Below are 20,731 nucleotides of genomic sequence, written 5' to 3'. Positions count from 1 at the left end.
AAAGGGAAATTTCAAGCACGTTTTACTTCCACGCCTGCTGAGAAAGCAGCTGCAGAATTATTTTTTAAAAGGCTGCATGTCACTAACGGCATTGATCAAACAGTTCTGAAATAAAAATGGTTTGGGAGGGAATTGGAATAAAATGAGAAATAAAGATTTTATATAAAAATATGGATAAATGATTGAAAACAGAGAGAAAACATTGGCAGCATTAAAAAAAAAAAAACCCCAACAGTCTTTATTATTTCAAGGAAACCAATTAAGCGCCTATTATTTAAAAACATCAAAGTTGTAACAGTTTATATCTTCCAAAACATTTGGAGAGGCAGGATCAATTTTCTGAACCCATAACATGCAAATGAAGTGTGTGTATGTTTAACATCACATATGCATGTACATAAATGTGTGTATATGTTTAACAGGACACACTTAAAATACGTGGAACTATACAGACTATACAATTTACACAGTTCAATGTTCTTCTAATCCAAATTGCTAGAAAACAAGTTACTGAGTACAAGACAGACCTGATTAAGCTTACCCCTTATTCGTGAGGGTAAAATGGGACAATAAACGGTCAAAGATTTATTTAAACTTGTAAAAAAAGGCATTAAAAAAATTAAAATCCATGCTTCACCAAATATATTACATCATACAAGTACCAGTAGGTGTGTATTAATTGGCAAATCCTGTTTACCTTCATTACCATCCATTCTTAATGGCATATTTACTCAAAATGTAAAATTGGCTGCACTGGAAAATACTTAATTTAAAATCTGTTTCAAAGTGCATTACTTAAATATGTCCCCAAGAATAATAGTAGTTGCTCTAGATAAAAATAATGTACTGCATTAAATAAAGAGCTCCCATTCAGAAAATTTCTCTCAATGTTCTGATTAAGCACAAACATTACATGGCATTTCATTTGGGTTTCTCAACCAGCCTCTGTACCCAAGGCAGCAAAAAGCCTCTCACATTATCTGTCTGACAGATGGATTCCTTTTTAAGATGGTTAAATTGTTGGTTGCTCAAAATAAAGTTAATTTTACAATTGATGATTTAGCGAGAGATGTCAAAACACATACAGGAACTGCCAACTTCAGAAAATACCATCACAACTATTGAAGCTCTTTTTGGCCTCATCATAACAGGAACAGACACAAAGAATAAGGCATGTAGATTGATAGCAATTAGAAGTCACTCACAATCCTTGGGAGACAGGGAAAATATTCCACCCGCCTCTAAGCATATAGATGCAGATCACCTGACATGAATGGTTTTACATGGCTTTTGTTGCACATCAGACAGAAGTGCGCACTGGGGTGGCTGAGTGAGAAGGAGATGACCCTCTATCTGATGATGAAGAAATGGATCGTGTAGCAGCTTCTCGCTGCAAGTCTTCCACCTTCTTCTGAAGCTCAGCTCTGATGGCAAGTAACTCCTTAAGATTCTGATGAATTGGCATCTGGGGGTTTAACAGAAGAGAGCTATTTTTATTATAATAATTAGTTAACTTCTCAGTTATTAATACATCTGCTATTTTCTTCTGTTGTGACATGAGAAACCCCAAGCTTCTTGTGAATTTCATTACATCTCAATATTTGGAGTGACTATTTCTTTATTTAACATCTGAAATGATAAATATTCTAGTCAACTTCCCCTCTCTCCCCAGTCGATCATGACTCAGTTGGTAAGGCCCCTATTCAGAAGGCGGTACACATTGATTGAAGGGATACCCAAAGACAAGGCAGGGGGGAAGTAAAGGATGACTAAGAAAAAGCAAGTTACTTTAATAATGTACTTTTAATCAATTTTACCAATATTACTGTCAGTGAATGTATGAAACGCCTTCACCAGGAGTCTCTTGTCTCCCGTGAGATGAATTTGTTAAAAAATAAATAAAAAGTAAATTAATAATAAATGAAAAGCATTTTGCACCAGAATACAAACACTGGTCCACAATTCAATACCAAAGATGGAATTTAGAAAAAGAGAGGCCATATCCCTCAAAGTTGCCCCATAGTGCTTTGCACAGAAGAGTGACTGGATGCAGTTTAGTCCAACTGGCTGTAGTCTGAGAAGGTCCTGTCCTTCTCAGGACCTCCAGATTTCAGGGAAGTTGATCACACAAGGCCTTTTCTTAATCTGTTGCTCCAGAGAACAGCCAACTTACTGTGTTCCTTGGCTCCATTCAAAGAAATGGGATCATTTGCCAATGGAACATATTTCCATGGTTTTGTACAGGGCAGCTTTACAAGCATTCGACCCCTCTCAGCCTGGGATTTAGCATCAGTCATCGTCACAGAGGTAGAGAAATGGCTTTTGCCTGTACAGGCCTCCCAGATTCATGCACTGATAAGCCTTTCGCAGAAGCAGGTTCAGGAGGAGTGGTGTCTTTTGCCCTTTCTGTGGCCTCTGAAGGGAGCCTTGTCTTTGGCTGAGTGCCTTTCCTAGAGTTATAAAAGGCATTGTTTCATGTCTATGTGAAGCAGTGGAACACAGCTGGGCAAGAGGAACACTCCTTTAACCCCATTTTTCTCACTAGATCTGCTGCCCTGGACAAAGCCCAGGGTGATCCTCCAAAGTGCAACAACAATAATGAAACAGCCAGAAAACTGCCAAACTTCAGACTGAGTCTACACTGTACTTTACCAAACTATTTACAACTATCTAGAGTAAGGAAGACATATTCTGCAAGTGCTGTCAGAAGAATAGAGAGGAACTCTAGGGCTGTTAGCCTAGAACTATGGAACGTTTGGCTCGAGAGAACTGCATTCATTCCTGACTGCTAGTTACTGCTCAGAAAGGATTCCAGGGCTACAGGGTTAAGCATGAAACTCCTAGAGCTGAGCTGTGTCAAGGAAAGAGGAAGTTTGCTTATGCCACTTCTGATACCCTGGAAGTCACTGGGTCAGCATCCTCCACTCACATGTGGTGATATCAACTGCAACATAAAGAGGGCGTCTTTACAAACCTTCAGCAAGGCAGACAGTCACTGCACACACTACCAGGTTCTTGACAGGGCATATTAGAAATACATTTATAACAATTACCTTCCACAGGCAAGTAACAGTGAGATGCTGTACCACAGCATGTATATGGGAATTCAATTTAATGGACAGCAAGAATTTTCTTGTAGTGGCCACTAAGTTTTTCAATAAGAAAAAACCTGCTGTTCTACTAGAGTTCATCCTTGTGAATATTCTTCCTACGCTAGTGCTCAGGTCCATAAGAGAATGATTTAGCTGTTGTGTTGCTCTGGGCATAGGGGCTTTCCACGCCTGATTTCTGAACAGCATAATCATAGACCATTGTAATGTGCCACATCTTTCTTTTACGGACTTGAACAGCTTGTCACATATAACTCCTACATGTCCCACTGAGCAAGCCAGAATCATGAAAAGCAGTTTCAGACAACAGACTTAGTAGAACCCTGCTATAGATCTGTGCAGGACACACTGTGTGAACATTGCTGAATACAGACATTATGTATAGCGTTTAAAAGGGAGGATGCTGGCTGTATTACTTTTCTGTCTTCCCTAACACCTAAACTAGCAAAGAACACATTACAATCTCATGCACAGTCTGCGTCAATCTGAAAGGATGGTACATGCATAAATTACATAAAAGTCACAATAATGAAGTCTACAAAATTTAAAACACATAACTTGCGGCACTATATATTCACATTATAAACAAAAAAATATGGTCAAAGAACATTAAGGTTCCAAAGTCAAGCATTCAAAAGTTAGGTAATGCCAGAATTAAAGTTATCTGTGTGACTTTAATGTGGCCCCCTTGCGTATGCATTACGATACAGTCTTTAATTACATTACCACGTACTGTTTTCCCCCACATTTTCCTGCCTCATTCACTGCACAGAATGGATGGTGCTCCGGTAATGGGCAGAAGAGGTTACTCACTTTGTGCAGTAACCACAGGTCTTTGAAGTGTGTCTCCCTATGCGCATTCCACTTCAGGTGCCCATGTGCCTCTCAAGCCCTTGATTGGAGATTTTCAGTTAGCAGTGTCCATTCAGCCCATGCATGCATCCCAGGCCTCCTCATGCCAGACACCAAGACTTTATAGGGGTGTGCGGGTGAACTGCCCTCAATTCCTTCTCCCACCAAATGTCCCCTAGCAGAGAGGAAGAAGGGCGGGTCGTGGAGCACCCATAGGGGGACACATCTCGAAGAACAGTAGTTACTGCACAAGGTGACTACCACTTCTTTGAGCAGTGTCCCTATGGATGCTCCACTTCACGTGACTTCTGAGCAGAATCCACAGATGGAGGAGGGAGTTTCAAAATTGAGACCAGAACTGAAGATACCACTGCAGAAACAAGTGTCGCATTGGATCTGGCAGCATGGATCAGGGCATGATGTTTTGAAAACATACATATTGAAGCCCAGATAGCAGCCCTACACAGCTCACAAACTGGCACATTCTTAAGTAACACTGTAGATGTTGCCTATGATTTGGTCGAATGTGCTATCACCCTTGGGGGGTGGGGAGGATGAACGCTTGCATCCACATAACAAGTGATAATACATCCAGATATCCATCTCAATAGTCTCTGAGCAGAGATCGAGGACACCTTGGATCTATCTGTGAAGGAAATGAAGAGCTTAGGTGACTTTCTAAATGCTTGGTTCTATCTAAGTAGAATTCCAGTGCTCTTCTAACATACAGGGCATGAAAATAGGATTCCTGCAGAGAGAAAGATGGAGCTTTGGAAAAACAACTGGTAAATGAATACATGGAGGTGGGGAAAAATGAAGGCAGAACTCCAACAGGACCTTAGGGATTCATTGTGTGAAGATAAAGACACTGTCCTTGAAGAATAACATAAAGGGGGAGATCTGCCATCAAGGCATCCATTTCCTCAACCCTATGAGCCAATGTGATGGCTACTAAAAAGAATGTCTCTATGCATAAATGGAGCAGAAGACAGGCTGCCATTGGTTCAAATGGAGGTCACATAAAGAAACTGAGCACCAAATTGAGGTGCCAGATTGGGGTGGGGTCCCTAACCTGGACGGTAGAGAGTCTCCAAACCCTTAATAAACCCAAATGATACCAGGTGAGCAAAAATGGAGGATCCTTCTACAAGAGAATGAAAGGCTGATATTACGGCCAAAAGGAGCTTAATTGAACTAATTGAGAACCCTGATGTCTTCAGAACCAACAGATAATCCAAGATAACTGAAAGCAGCACCGAATCAGGCAGAAGGTGGCAACAACATCACCCGAATGGAAGAATCTCTTCCATTTCTGCAGGTAAGCCAGACTGGCTGACCTCTTTCTACTATTCAGTAACACCCGTTGCTCTTCCATACAGCAGGGGGATTCTAACCCCATGAACAATCAAGGAGCCACATTCTGAGGCAGAGTAGCATTAGGGTGGGATGAGGCACACGACACGCATCCTGTGATAGAAGATGAGGAATGTTCGGGAGACTGAGCAACTATTAGGAGAACTTTGGCCAGGGCTGTCTGATTTTGTTCATCACCCTCAGTGTCAGCGGCATTGGGGGGGAACACACAGAACAGACCCTTCTTTGAAGGTAGAAGAAAGGTATCGCCCGCAGACTGATGTCCCAGACCTCTTCTTGAGCAGAAAAGAGGGCACTTCCTGTTTCTGTAGGTTGATAAAGCTACGAATATATTAATGCCATTAGTCCCAATAAATACCCCAAGTGATGAAACAAATGATAAATCACTCTCAATTTCACTTCCACGATTTATCAAAATATTTTACTAAGAGTGAAATTAACAGATCATAGTTACCTTATTACACATTAACATATTTCAAAGTGTGAAGCTGATCAAAGAACTTACTGATCATTTGACCATTTATGAGAAATAAAAGCAGATTTTCTAATTATTCTAAACCCCTAGGATAAGAACATTAGAAACTGATAAACTACCAAAAAATCATCAATTAAACCTTTAGGATCTAGAAAGACAAGCAGAGTAGGGCAATGTGAAGGAGTTGGCCAGCAGTACTAAGTAGTGGAGATTTAGGGCCAGATCCTCGCCTGGGGTTTGTTGACATAGCACCATTGACTACTGGCCCTTACGCCTTAATTAAGCTGATTGCCTCCATAAAGGTTGGTCCAGGGAACTTACTGAAGAGTCACTACAGTCACAGAAGTTAGTCAGAAGGCTCTTTTTCTACCTGCAATAATGTGACATCAGCAATCCTTCATCATAAATCTGTATGTTGTCCCTTCCCTAACTCCCGTTCCTCCTCTTCCACCCACTCAAAGCCCTCAGAGGTTGCCTATATCCCTTATCTGTCCTGATTGACTTACTCTATCCTTCTATGTCTCTAGGATGCTGGTTTTCCTCCTGTAGTATTCTGTTGCCCTTGCCCACTCCATTTCCTTCTCGCATGTTCCATTATCTCCCTCTTGCTGTCCTGCCCGCGGGCGGGGAGGGGGTCAATTTTCTCTTGCAACCATGCTGTGGCTTTATAACATGTCACTACTAAATGCTTTGTTACCAATGAGATCTAAAAGCACTACGCAGACTGACAGTTCAAAGGGGAAGGCAAAGGATGTACTTGCAATGTTGAAGGTGTAGGAGGGGAAAAGGAAACTTGACTTATGACATAAAGGAGAGGTTTGCTTAACCCAGGGGTTTTCAACTATTTAATAGCATGAATTAGCTCTTAAGAGAGAGACTGTCTTGTGGCCCACCTCTCTTCCCAACTTCCTAATCACAATCCCACTTACAGCTGTGCGCATTTCCACTTGCATTGAAAAATATTAGTAAAGTATTTAGGTATTTCTACTAACTGTCTTGTCCTTTAAAAAAAAAAATCATCATACATTCTCCAGGAGAGTCTACTGTCCTGAAGACAAAATAACTCAAAGGAACAGCCGCTTCACAGTTAAACTGCCCCTCATCCCTGAAGTATATATGTAAAAGAGAACTTTGTTTCTTAAACATGTCAAATCTTGGTCTCCTGAAGTTATTGCGTCCATTTTCTTCATAGACTTTCATTTTTTCACTCCAATGAAATCCTTCAGTATTTTGAAGTACTGTTGGATAACAATATTTGTAAGCACAAGGCTTCATTTAAACAAAGTCATAATAGCTATTCACTTACACTACCACCAGTTCTTAATTGGATAGATATCTAGTTCGTATTGTTGTACTAGCTCAAGGACAGTCATTCACTTGAAAATTGTTCAGCTGTGAATGCATTTCTTCTTGTTCCATGAGCATACTTTATCTATTTTAGCGACAGGGACGAAAGGCTGCAGAGGAAAATGACTATTTTAAATTCATTACTTGATTCAGACTATATCAGTCAGTTTTTCAAAAACACGCTCTTTGTGCTGCAAGACGACAATGTTTTTCAGTTCAGTTTTTTGTTCTTCACAAAAGAACAGGAAGTCTGATAGAGCTGCTTTTAAAATCCTAGCTAATGACATACTCACATGTAAAGTCCATCTACCATGATGAGAGCAGTATTTTTCAATAGAAATCAACACTTCAGACTTTTTATAAAGTTGTGTCAACTACACCAAGCCATCATTAAAAGTAGTCACTAGCGAATCTGAAACTTACTGTGTGTAAACTGACATATGGATCTTGGAAACTACTGTACAGGTTTAAAAGCTGTGGCTGAGAGTTTGAGGAGTGGTTGGAAAGAAAAGAAGAAATGGAAAGGAAGGTAAGATCAAGAGTACGAAAGGTGTTAATGCATTAGTCTTTTACCTCTGGAGCTACAGATGGGTGCAAATGCACTTACCAATAGGTCACAGTTTTATGGGCACATATTAACTCCCAGTTACAAAGCTACCCAGAACTGACAATGCCTGCTCAAGTGAGGCCTGCGACTAAAAGTGCAGAAGGGCTGCAGGTCAGAGCGTGCCTAGACAAATTGGCAGCACTGGGTGAAGAAGATGGCACAGTGCTATGTCTGGCATGAGCAGGCATAAGTGCAAGTATTACTTTAAATGTTAACTTCATTGATAAAATCTATAGTCTGTTTAGAATGACGTCTAACAAACGATGATAAAATAACACTAGGATTGCAAAGTCAAGAATCCAGAAGTTAGGAGATGGCAGTTCAGCTCCCTTGTGCATATGCATTATGACAGTCTTTCATTATATGCCCACATACTATTTTTTCCAACAGGACCCATGCCTTATTCAGTGCACAAAATAAGCAGCTGTTCAATATTTTGTTTGCTCGCCACTGTTCAATTTTAGGTCTTATTTACTGTACACCATCCAAACCCTACTTGGGAGGCAGAATTATTTGCTTCCTCATGGACTTTTCTGTAGCACTCATCACTACAGTATCTAAGGGCTTTACAAATATTAATGAATTTATTTTCACAGCACCCCTGTGAGGCGAGGTGGTATAACTATCCCCATTTTACAGATCGGGAACTCAGGCACAGAGTGATTAAGGCTGAATGTGTCCACTAATTTTGGATGCCCACTTTGAGATGCTTAGGACCTGATTTTTCATAGTAATTAGCATTAGCATTTCATAGCACTTCAGTTGCAGCTGTAAATGCTTAACACTTCTGCAAATCAGACCCCGGGGTATCAAGCCAGGCACCCACAAAATAACAAACACATAATTAGTGGCCACCTATGAAAAGTTTGATTTTAAGTGACTTGCCCAGCATCACATAGGAAGTCTGTGTCAGAGGCAAGGACAGATTCAGATTCTCCAGGGCAACAAAATTCCACCGCTTCAACCACGAGACCATCCTTTCTCCTTCTCTTTTCAACTTCTGCAAGAAATGAGGCAGCCATCCTACAAATAAACAGCCTCTCACTATACAATCTAGAGCATTCCCAGAGCAGGTCCATCCTATGCACTCAATGAGGTACGGTGCTGTGGAAAAAATAGTATTTAATAATATGATCACACTATGATAATAGGGCCAAATGAAGGCTGCACAGACACAAAGGTTGCACTAGGAAAAATTCACTCGGTGATAGATACAGAATATCAAAAATTTCAGCCCAAATGTTTAAATTTTAGCAAAGCTGTAAGCAACTAAATACAGGCTCCCACAGTGGGAAGTGTCGGGCAATCCTAACTTTAGGCAGCACCACCAGCTTTGCCTATAACACAAGCTCTCTCTCAGAGAGAGTGTCATCTTTTGTGTTTTGTACAAAATCAAGTACACCGACGGCTCTCAATAAAAACATACTGATAGGAACAAATGAGTTGTCATACTGGATTAGTTCTGTCTCCTAAGCTTCTAGTAGACGCAACTATGAAGTGCTAGGGGATAGATTTGTTATAACAAAACACACAATACACATTTCACCACCTAATTTGAATGCCTACGTTTACAAACATTGTCACTTTTGTATTTGGACCAAGGGCTTAAACAAATAAAAAGAAAAAGACGAACAAACGTGCAAAACTACTTATTTGATCAAATTAAGAGCTTAGGGTTCTCAAGATGTCTGCTTTATTCATAATAGCCTCGCTTCCAGAAGAACACAGCCTGCAGAAAAGTCATCAGGAAAAGTAAAGTTGACAAACATTAACAATTAAGAAAGTTGTTAAGGTTCCCAGAGGGAGGGATAAGGTATCTATAGTAGAAGGCACAAAAGGAAGCTGGCCTTAGAGAGAAAAAAAACTGCTTTTGGAAGAGGAGAAGATACAGTCACAACCTAAATACAAATGGATGATACTAGCTAGTGACAAAATGAAACTTTAAAAGTACGTCCTAATAGAAAATTAGAGATTATGGAATTTTCATGACCAAAATAAATCCTTTTTCATACAGCAATGTAGGGCTTGCCATTCAAAGGTTTCAAGGCTTTAATCATGACCTGCAGACATGACTGACAAAGGTTCATGCCTTGAAATACTACATCTACAGAAGCCGTGTTCTGGGAAGAACAGTCTTTTTGAAGGATTTGCCCTGTCTTCTGAAATAGAAAAATCTAGCCAAGAGGGGTCCAAGAAAGGGATACTTACAGATGCTAGATAGCTGAAAACCATAAATGTAACAAAGAGGCTAAGTTGAAAAGTACTATAAAAATAAGAAGAAAAAAGGAGGGACCTGACCTCAATTGGAGAATTTTGACAGCATTTTCCAAGAGGTTGCATGATCCTACCTATTGTGGATTGGTATGGTGGCATTTGGAAGTGAAAGGCAGCAAGTAAGCCTAGAAAGAACAGAGTACCTAAAATGTATGAGCAGGTCTCCCACAAGTTGAGTACAAATGTCAATCCTTCCAATTCAAGGAGGAAAGAATAATTCTGAAATTCTCTTCTTTATCAACAGAGTCAATGTTCTAGGATCAAGTAGTATGGGCCACCTGATTTTGTTGGGATAAGTAAGTATCAATTGTATTTAGTATTAACAGCGGCCCAATTTCAATTGGGAGCAACAGGTTTTTGCTCAAGAACAAAGAAGGGTCTGTCTTACTGCAACACAATTTAGTGAGAAGGTTCCCAGCAAAAGACGTCCTCATTTGTCCATTCCATCCACCCATTGCATTGTCAGACATGTAGACTGTGGACTCTCTGTGGCTGGCCCTGTTTGTCACCCAACTGCACAGAGCCTGGCACAATGGGGCCATAATCCTACTACTGAAGTTGTTGGTACTACTATAATATCAAATTAGTGTCACCAACCCTCGGTGCACTCAGCCACCACTTGCTATAATAAATTATAAGTAGCCCCTTGTTCACAGAACATAATCTCTATAAACTCTAAATACCCTGCCTGGTTGTGATTTTTAAACACGCACTGTCTTCCAATATGTTCAGGCTTTAGTTGGAATCCTATAGCTCCAAAGCAGAGAATAGCTTAAAATTAACAGATACAGTATTCAGAGATGGTCAAGAATGGAGTAAGAAGAAAATGGTTATAGAAAGTTACTATTTTACAATAGATTCACTCTGGAATTGTCAAATAAGAGCCCAAGGGAATTGTATACCCAATTCCCAGTGAAAGTCAATGGAAGTTAAGTGCCTAACACCCATGGGCCCTTTTGAAAATCCAAGTCTCCGTAATTCAGAAAAACTAAAGATGCATTAACTGACATATTGACTGATTCAAATACTGCCCTTTAATTCTTGTGAGTTTCTCTTCTTACCAAAGAGATTAATTAGTTGATTATAGGTTAAAACACCCCTTCTTACACATGCTAAAGGGCTGGCCTTAATCCTCAATTACATCCACGTATTGGATCATTTCTCTTTTCAGTGGATTTCCAAATCACTACAAACATTTCTTGCTTAAAGAAGTTTTTTTTTGCAGTTTGATAAAGAAACTTATGAAGTCCCCTTGTACAACTACCCCAAAGTGGGCTCCCTGTTAATGTTAAATACTTTATTTTCCCTTATTCTAGCATAAAACAGGACAAAAGAAAGAATCATATGAAGGGTCACTAAACAAAACCAACGTATCAGTAGTTGGAAAGGTCCATTCTTTTAATATCTTCAGTGATCCCCCAAGGACTTCAGAGATTAAAAAATAAAATGTGAAGAAGATATAAGGTCCATTAAATAAAAATGGGGATTATCTATCTTTTCTACTGACAGGCTAACAGGATCTGAAACTAGACTGACCAAATATAGAAAAGGCGAACTTGGTAAATTGTGATTACACAGTCCATTGTATTTATTGGTGTGAGAAGCTGTTGCATGTGTTTGGACTTTGATGATTATATTGGAAACCATAAGCCACAGTTTTGTGTGTGCGTGGTTTTTTGCAATAAGCTCCTGAACATCATCATAACAAGTAAAGTGGAACACTTTGAGATATTTGTCATGCCATGGAAAACAGGCCAGGAGCAACAGAAGAATCAGTAATCTTCAGTAAAAGAAGAATACTGCAACTCTCCTCTTCCATAGTACATTCCACTTATGATTTTGATGAAAACCGCGAGACAGTTTTATAACATCACCACCTCATGTTTTAGAGCACCACTCTACCATTCAGATAGGAGAACATTCAAAATTAAAAACTGTAATTAATTAATTAAAAACGTTTCAAAGTCTGTTTGCTCAGTTCACTTTTCACTGCAAGGCAAAAGTAGCTAACTGAAAAAAACCATACCTGTGGCCTCATTCTTGGATTCCATCTGACGTAGTAATTTACCCACAGTTCCAAATGGTTCAGACTGGCAACAGGATACAGGACGTGGTTTTCATAGTTTACATAGAAAGGATTAGTAAATTCATCTAGTTGACTGTTAATGTAGGACCATAAAGATACAGTCTTTGTATTTATCTCCTGAATAAATAAAAAGAATGGTATTTTAGTATACAGTAGAACCTCAGAGTTACAAACACCTTGGGAATGGAGGTTGTTCGTAACTCTGAAATATTTGTAATTCTGAATAAAATGTTATGATGATTTTTTCAAAAGTTTACAACCAAACTGACTTAATACAGCTTTGAAGCTTTACTATGCAGAAGAAAAATGCTGCTTTCCCTTCATTTTTTTTAGTAGTTTATGTTGAACACAGTAACTGTACTATATGTGCTTTCTTTTCCCCTTTGTCTCTTCTGCTGTCTGATTGTGTACTTCCGGTTCTAAATGAGGTGTCCGGTTGACTGGTCGGTTAGTAACTCTGAGGTTCTAATGTATGTAATTCAAAATCTTTACATTTTAGCATAGTAATGTTCTTTTGCTCCAAGAACTATTTGATACACAATATTTATTTAAAGACACATTACTTTAATTTGTTGAGATTTAGCAGCCCTGAAATACCATTTCCTTCTGTTATCCTTGGGGGAAAGTTTTTCCAAGAAGCCAGACCAGTTACTGCACTAACTGGGCAGGGAAGCTAGTGGCAACTTTATTTACTACAATACAGCAAGTGCTCAAAAAGTTTCCAATATCCATGTCACCGACAGGGGGAGTGATAGCTCAGTGGTTTGAGCATTGGCCTGCTAAACCCAGGGTTGTGAGTTCAATCCTTGAGGGGGCCACTTAGGGATCTGGGGCAAAATCAGTACTTGGTCCTGCTAGTGAAGGCAGGGAGCTGGACTTGATGAAGGCAGGGAGCTGGACTTTTGGGGTCCCTTCCAGCTCTATGAGATAAATAAATATATGGAGATATACCTATTTAAACAGCTGTAAGACTTAAACATAGTTGCAAGATTTTCATTTCCCCACAAAACTGTTCAGGAGTAGAATGGAGATTCTAGTATATTTGGGGGCTATTTTGCTTTTCGAGCAGATTAGTGTTACACTGCTTATAACCCTGCAGTGGTAACGATAGCTGGTCATATCCATAACAACACACTGACCAACCCAAAATGTGACAAAATTAAATTAGCTAGAAATCAGTGAAGAGAAGAATGTATCCTTTGGAATAACCAGTACAGTATTTGAGGAAAGTGAGTGTCATTTATTTTTTCCACTGTCTGCTTACAGCCATCTAAATAATGCACTTTTAATTAAGTGTCCAGTTTTAGCTTTATATGCACTTTTAAAAAACTATATAATAAAAAAAAAATCACAATAAAACCATAAAATCAAGAATTCAGATTCTGAAACCTTATCAGCTTTATCTTGCAATTTTATACTCCTTCAATACTATAAAGCATCTGTTTCTACTACAGCTGTGTGTTAAATTGCTCTTTTCTGTTCTTTCTTTCTTGTTTTTTTTTAAGGGAGCTGCATCCAATTATCCATTTGTGAAAGAAAGCTGTCTGGTAATCACGTACTTACTGAGAATGTATTATTTAGCTCCATCTTGTGGTGTACACATGCAATTTGTTGTACTAGATAAGCCAGCCGAGCCAGAAAAATACCAAAGCTAAACTGGTGTATGCATGCAATTTGTTGTACTAGATAAGCCAGCCAAGCCAGAAAAATACCAAAGCTAAACACAAACACTAAGGGACGGTTAATTATTTTACTGAAAGCATGAAGTGTGATGGAGAGGAGAAGGCCAACCACAAATGTACATTTTAAGCATAGTAATAATACTTTGAGACTGGATGAAGCATGCTGTAGAAGGTGCAAAGTGCTTCAGAGTGCTAGTGCTAACTTCACTAACATTAAAATATTTTAAATTCTCTCCCATCCTTCAACCTCATGTTCCATCGTCAATAATCAAATCCTGCTTCAAACGATGCCACAGTCTGCAGTGTACTGGTAACGTCACATCAACCATGGAACTCCTTTACAGATGGCCAAGAGAATTTTGGTAAGAAGTGTTTTAGAGGTTTGTGCGTGGGCTGGGACATCATCTGGAACAGCAGTTCATGATCTACAATGAGGTGGAAGGTGTACAGCCTAACATAATTAGAAAAATGTTTTAATTCAACAATGTTGGGGAGTGGCCCTTCATCTGGTTATGGGGATGTTTGGAACATACTTATCTATAACATTAAATTCATTTCCAGGCCAGCTCTAGAGGCTTAGATGACAATAAATTCCACTAAAACACAGGCTCAAATGTTCTTCTGTCTCATACTCTAAGCACCTCTGCATGAAATCATCATGTCAAACAGAAGCAAGTGTAGAACTTACCTCTTTTAATCGCTCTTGTTCACAGTTGTATAAAAAAGTCCCAAAGAGACAACTATAAAGGTGATCCAAAATGGTGATCAGAAACAGTTCATTGAATTCAAAGGCTGCAGGAAACTTTAAAAAAATATATAGATTTTTATGTATTAAAGTTATTTTAAACTTTTATTATCCATAATAAAGAGAAGCAGCCTTATAAATAAGGTAACAACCAAGAAATTCACAAAAAAAAGGATGATTTTTTGGAAAAGTGGGTTTTACATCTATTGACAATTTTAAGAAATGCTAAGCAATTTTGATAATCTCCATTGTACTTGGATAGTGCTTTTCATTGCAAATCTAATGACACTTTACTAATATTCCTAAGTAAGCAAGTATTATATCCATTGTTCTAACAATTGAGACACAAACATGGAGTGATCTGCGAACATTAACAGTGACACCCAGCAACAGGACCAAGAAGCCCTAACTGGCAGTGTCCTGCAAACAATGCATCAAGTTATTTGCTTTGTTATAGAATGCCATCTTAAAACACACCACTTTTGGCATTTAAGAGCTTTATTTACTAAACTAATGTACAATGAATTGAATAGTGAAGATTATTGCATGTACAATGTGTTTAATAGTAAATATGTATTTAAAAATACTTCCTTCTCGTTCCACCCAGTTTACATTGTCCCCTAATTCTCCCCTTGAGTTTATTATCCACTATGTAGAATAATCCTCTAATCCATCTTCCTTTTCATATTAAAATGTAAATCCCTCACATCTGGAAGGAAAGAAATATTATGCCAATACTCACCATTACATACTTTCTTCATAACTAACTAGAGGTTTTAAAGTACCTACGACCATATATATATATATTTTTATATATATATAGTAAAATTACAGAAAGTTGAACAATTATGAAACAAAAATCCAAGACACCTGCAATTTTAAGAGCCCTACAAATTGAAAGAATTAATAAATAAAACTATAAAGGCTGGTACTCATTCAAATGAGAAAGGATTCTCTCAATAATCAGATTAAGTATTCTGTGACTGTCCACAACTGCCCCGTCCATAGGACAAAGTAATTCTGCCCCTAGATAGTATGGGGATGGACTCAAAGAGTTACAGAGAAAGGAAAATACTTTTTAAACAGGAGAAGAAAAGATTTTTTAAAAGAGTGGATTATTCTTCTATGAAAAAAGCAGCGCCTCAATAATGAGAAGTCTTTGCAGAATCTCAGATGGTAGCTTTCTAGATTCATACTGTGCAGGAAACTGAAGTGAGTATTTAAGACATGGAGCAAGCAACATTCCAAGTTTCTTTTCCTTTTTGTTTCAAAGAAAAACATTTTAGAAGGCACAACTATAAACTATCCCGATGCAAAGAAAAGACAGGAAGAATAGTAAGAGGCCAAAATACGGCTCCATCAGGAGCTCTAGAACAACCTGAAAAATCAAAAAGGAACCCTACAAAAAGTGGAAACCTGGGCAAATGACTAAGGAGTACAAAAGAGCAGCACGAGCATGTAGGGACAAAATCAGAAAGGCTAGGGCACAAAATGAGTTACACCTAGCAAGGGCTGTCAAAGGCAATAAGAAGAAGTTCTATAAGTACATTAGGAGCAGGAGAAAGACAAGAAGTAGTGTAGGTCCTCTACTTAGCAGGGAAGGAATGCTAATAACATCAAGGAGGCTGAGTGTTTAATGCCCATTTTGCTTCAGTCTTTACTACAAAGGTGGTGACCAGATACTCAACACAATTAATATTAACAACTAGGGGGAAGGAACGCAAACCAAAATAGGGAAAGAACAAGTTAAAGAATATTTAGATAAGTTAGATATATTCAGGTCAGCAGGGCCTGATGGAATTCATCCTAGGGTATCTAAGGAACTAACTGAACCAATCTTGGAACCGTTAGCAACTACCTTCGAGAATTTATTAAGGATGGATGAGTTCCCAAAGGACTAAAAAGGGCAAATGTAGTACCTGTCTTTAAAAAGGAGACCTGGGTAATTATAGACCAGTCAGCCTAACATTGGTACCTGGAAAGATACTGGAACAAATTATTAAACAATCAGTTTGTAAGCATTTAGAGAATAATAGGATTATAAGGAATAGCCAAAATAGATTTGTCAAGAACAAATCATGCCATACTAACCTAATTTGCTTCTTTGACAGGGTTGGTGGCCTAGTGGATGGGGGAAGCAGTAGAGGTGATATATCTTGATTTTAGTAAGGCTTTCAACAGAGTCACTCAACATTCTCATAAGTAAACTAGAGAAATGGGGCCCAGATTAAATGACTATAAGGTGGGTGCAAAACTGATCGAAAGACCATACTCAAAGAGTAGTTGTCAATAGTTCAGTATCAAACAGGGAGGGCAAATCTAGTGGGGTGTCGCAGGGTCAGCCCTGGGTCTCGTACTATTCAATATTTTCATTAGTGACTTAGATCAGGGGGTGGTAAATGCCTCAATAAGGCTTCTTTAAAATACAGCCAGCTCTCCTGGACTCCTTGCCCCCTCATATTAGCCTCCCAGGGGATCCTGCCCATCAGTTCCCAAAGGGAGTCTAAGTCTGCTTTTCTGAAGTCCAGGGTCCTATGATTTAGATGAGATATTAGGAAAAGCTTTCGAACTAGAAAGGTAATTAAGCTCTGGAATCAGCTTCCAAGAGAGGCTGTGTTGTGTAGAAAATATTGATATAAACTTAAAAAAGCTCAAGTAACCTGGTCTGGAAAAACTGAGGTATGAATAAAATCCACAGGTTCCCCGAACTCACCCAGTCTCCACCTTCCCATAGCAGCAGCGAGACACAGATGAATAAAGATAGCATGCAAAGGTTCAAAGTGAGATATTAGAAACAGCTTTCAAGACAAAGCATCCCCTGAAGGGATTCTCTTTAACTGAAAGCATTTAATGAGCCCTGTCACATAAGGGTTCTAAGCTGTGATGGGTCCATACTAATCAGATGAATACTGACATGGCAGCTAGTAAGATCCAGTGAAGCATATTCAAAATTCCATATGCCAGTGATGGCACTGACACTAATTATTTATAAAGTGATAGTACTATTGAAACCCCATTTCTGGATAGAACCCCCATCTCTGTTGGAAAGCTGATGTACCTAGACTGTAAAGCTTCTATTACTGTTGCTGAAAAATCACTGACCTAAAAATTCTTTCCTCTCAATTTCCAAGCTCATTAGTGTCTGCTTGAGGATTCAGATGGAAAAATTCCCCAAGTGAAAATTTCATTTCCCACCAATCCACTAATTCTGAGAAAATATCCAGTCCATTAGAATCTGTCATCTGGTGCTGTTGGACTTCATTATTTATTTCAGTAAGTGAGCTATGTGAAGAAAGCTACAGAACATTTCTCAATTTAAGGTGACTGATGATGCTCAATTGAAGTTGATTCTGAAGCCCACAAAAGAAGCTTGCTGTTAAATGTTGTGATTAATAGGCCTGCCCTGCACTGCAGTAATATTTTAAGCTGGAACACTCACTCTCCTGGAAGTGGATTGAGACAATCTGCTTGAGCACTGTACATCCCAAGAGAGTACATTGTTAAGATTAATGAAAAGTGCATCTCTGGCTAGAGACAAGCCCTGGTTGTTACCACATAGAGGGACATTATCTTCACACCCACTTGAATGTATTTTACTTATATTTGGGCTGCTGAATATTAGACGTGGCATGATATTACTGGAACTGCAGTGATTCCAAGCAGATTTACAGGCTACCTCATAGTATTAGTTGTTTCATCTCCCTTGAACTACTACCAGGGTTGGCTTTTCTGCCACCCTAAGCGGCCAAAAAAAAAAAAAAAAAAGACAACGCGCGGCGGCACTTCAGCGGCAGCTAAATCACGCAGCTTCTTCGGCGGCGGGTCCTCCCTCTCTTCCTCTTCGGCGGCAATTCGGTGGCAGCTCAAAGAGGAAGAGAGGGAATGAGGGACCCGCCGCCGAATTGCCGAAGACCCAGACGTGCTGCCCCGATACTGGGACGGAGTGCCGCCCCTTTGAATTGGCCGCCCCAAGCACCTGCTTCCTACGCTGGTGCCTGGAGCCGGCCCTGACTACTACAGATTACAGGAGGACTTTACGATTTAAAGTTTGTGTCAGTCATGATTATTAGAATCACTTAAAGCAGCAGTTCTTAACTGGGGGCTGTGAATAGGTTTCAGGGGTTCCGCCAAGCAGGGATGGTGTCAGACTCGCGATGACCCAGGGCTAAAGCCCTGGAGCCCCCATGGGGGCTGGAGTCCAGGAGCTCCACTGACCCATGGAGGCTGGAGCCTCACCTCCCTGCCACCTGGGACTGAAGCCGAAGCCTGAGCAACTGAGCTTTGCAGGGGCCTCTGTGGCGCGGACTCCCCAGTGACATCAGGCCCCGGGCAATTGCCCTGCTTGCTACACCCTAGCACTGGCCCTGGCTTTTATATGCAGAAAAACAGTTTTTGTAGCACAGGTGGGCCATGGAGTTTTTATAGCATGTTGTGTGCGGGGCCTCAGAAAGAAAAAGGTTGAGAACCCCTCACTTAAAGCATATGTTCTTTATTAAGCACCAGCACCATTTATCTCAAGTTCTACATTACTCTATGTGTGTGTCATCAAGGCTAGGAAAACACAGAAAAATGTATAGCTGCTAAGGATTGAGGGTCATTGTTAAGATTCTGGAGCTATTCAGGAATTCATATCTTATTGGAAAATTAGGAATTCTCTCATCTCACCAAAAGTGCATGTTTCAAAAATGTACATGTGCTGCAGTCTGCTAGAACTGAAAAATATGTGAATAAGACCATTTTATGAATGTGTTCATTTTTGCCTTTTACAGCCTTAATATTTTTTCAATGCTGTGGCTGTTCAGGAACTTCAGAACTCAGTCTGGATTCAGATTTTGCACAGATGTAAATTTGCAAATTGTTGCACAGTCCTTTTACTAGAGGAGAACTAAACCGTTTATAGCAAAAAATAGGAGGCAGCAAGGGAGATCACAAAAATAGAGAAGGCTGTTCTGAATTAACTGTCTCCCTGAAGGATTTTTGTTCCTTCCAGATGTTTAGAACTGAGTTTTTTCTGCTGGGTACTTGCTCTAGGCTTTCCTCAGAGGCAGAGACAAAGTTTTAAATGTTTTTCCAGCCATACTGCAATAGCATATAAATACCAAAATATACGTGTATACAAAGAGTGGGAAATTCTCTAGCAGGAAATCTTAATAAAATATTTTATGAAACTTTGATACCAATGAATTTACAAGAAGCCTTTTCAAAAAGATAAGCAGGATTGGAATGGAGGATTTGGGGGACAAGGGACAGGGGAGGAGGGCTCCTGGGATAGAAAGCTCTTAATTCCACCTTATTCTCCTACTACACCCCCCATCATATGTTGCAGAAGGTGGTCTTGCAGGAACAGTTTCTTTGTATTGTTACAGGAGGAAAGAGGCAGATGTCTACTATGCTTCAGGGGTCAAACGTTTTAAAGTTACTTGGAAGCAAGGCCTTAGTTTGGACAACTTGATTTAGCAGCTCCAGTCAAGCCCAGTGTATAGAAGAATGGAAGATCCTACAAGAAATTCTAATCTATATTGAAGTTTATTTCCCGTGGAAGTGTAAGTAAGAGGAAAACTAGGTCTGTGATGGGTCTTCAAGATAATGCACCTGTAAAATTTTGTTAGGACCGTAACATTATGATATCCCCAAAACTACCCCCTTCAAAAAGGATCTTCTCCCAATTGTGATGTAAAGCTAGTGGTGGAAGGAGGAAAGCATATTTGAGCAGGTAAATATTGGAGCATATGTAAATTAGGAAATATTATTACACACATTTGAACTATGCAAGCATGTTTTTGAGACAACTAGAAAAGTAGGTCCTCCCTGATTCACAATTAGATTGTATTTGTGCCATTTTTAAAATACAGATAATCTCTTGTGAATATACACTGACTGCACTGGTGAAACAGAAACAAAGGTACTTTGCCCTATTACTTCTCACTCATTTAATCAAAGAATTCTGAGAAAGAGAGATTCTAGAAGAAAATCTACTTTCACTGAACTGTCAGGGTAGGCCACTGTGCATATTTATTTATTTATTTATTTAAAGAAAATCTAACTTTTGAATTTGCCGTCACTGCTTATTTTAGTTATGTTAAAAACAGCTGGGTAAAAAGCCATTTGACTCTATATTAGTTTTCACTTTAACCAAAATTTACAGAATTACATCTCTGCTTACTAATAAACTGAAAGCT

At 39.3% G+C, this 20,731-nt stretch overlaps 1 protein-coding gene across 4 annotated transcripts in view; it reads right to left on the bottom strand.

Moving 5' to 3' along the window:
- Positions 1-217: 217 nt before the first annotated feature.
- Positions 218-20,731, bottom strand: part of MTMR1 (myotubularin related protein 1) — a 51,386-nt gene continuing 30,872 nt past the window's right edge. For all 4 annotated transcript variants that reach the window (XM_026652921.1, XM_026652924.1, XM_026652923.1 and 1 more), the window contains 4 exons: positions 18,529-18,535; positions 14,496-14,609; positions 12,066-12,242; positions 218-1,465 (listed from right to left, as the gene is read on the bottom strand). In XM_026652921.1, the coding sequence (XP_026508706.1) occupies positions 1,301-1,465; positions 12,066-12,242; positions 14,496-14,609; positions 18,529-18,535 (463 nt within the window). In that variant the 3' untranslated portion in view covers positions 218-1,300. The remainder of the gene's footprint in view (positions 1,466-12,065; positions 12,243-14,495; positions 14,610-18,528; positions 18,536-20,731) is intronic.

Source organism: Terrapene carolina, unplaced genomic scaffold, assembly GCF_002925995.2.
Source record: "Terrapene carolina triunguis isolate 2854851 unplaced genomic scaffold, T_m_triunguis-2.0 Scaffold131, whole genome shotgun sequence".
In the NCBI taxonomy this organism is placed as follows: domain Eukaryota; kingdom Metazoa; phylum Chordata; order Testudines; family Emydidae; genus Terrapene; species Terrapene triunguis.
Note: the sequence above shows the minus strand (reverse complement) of the source record. Positions and strands in the feature narration are given on the sequence as shown.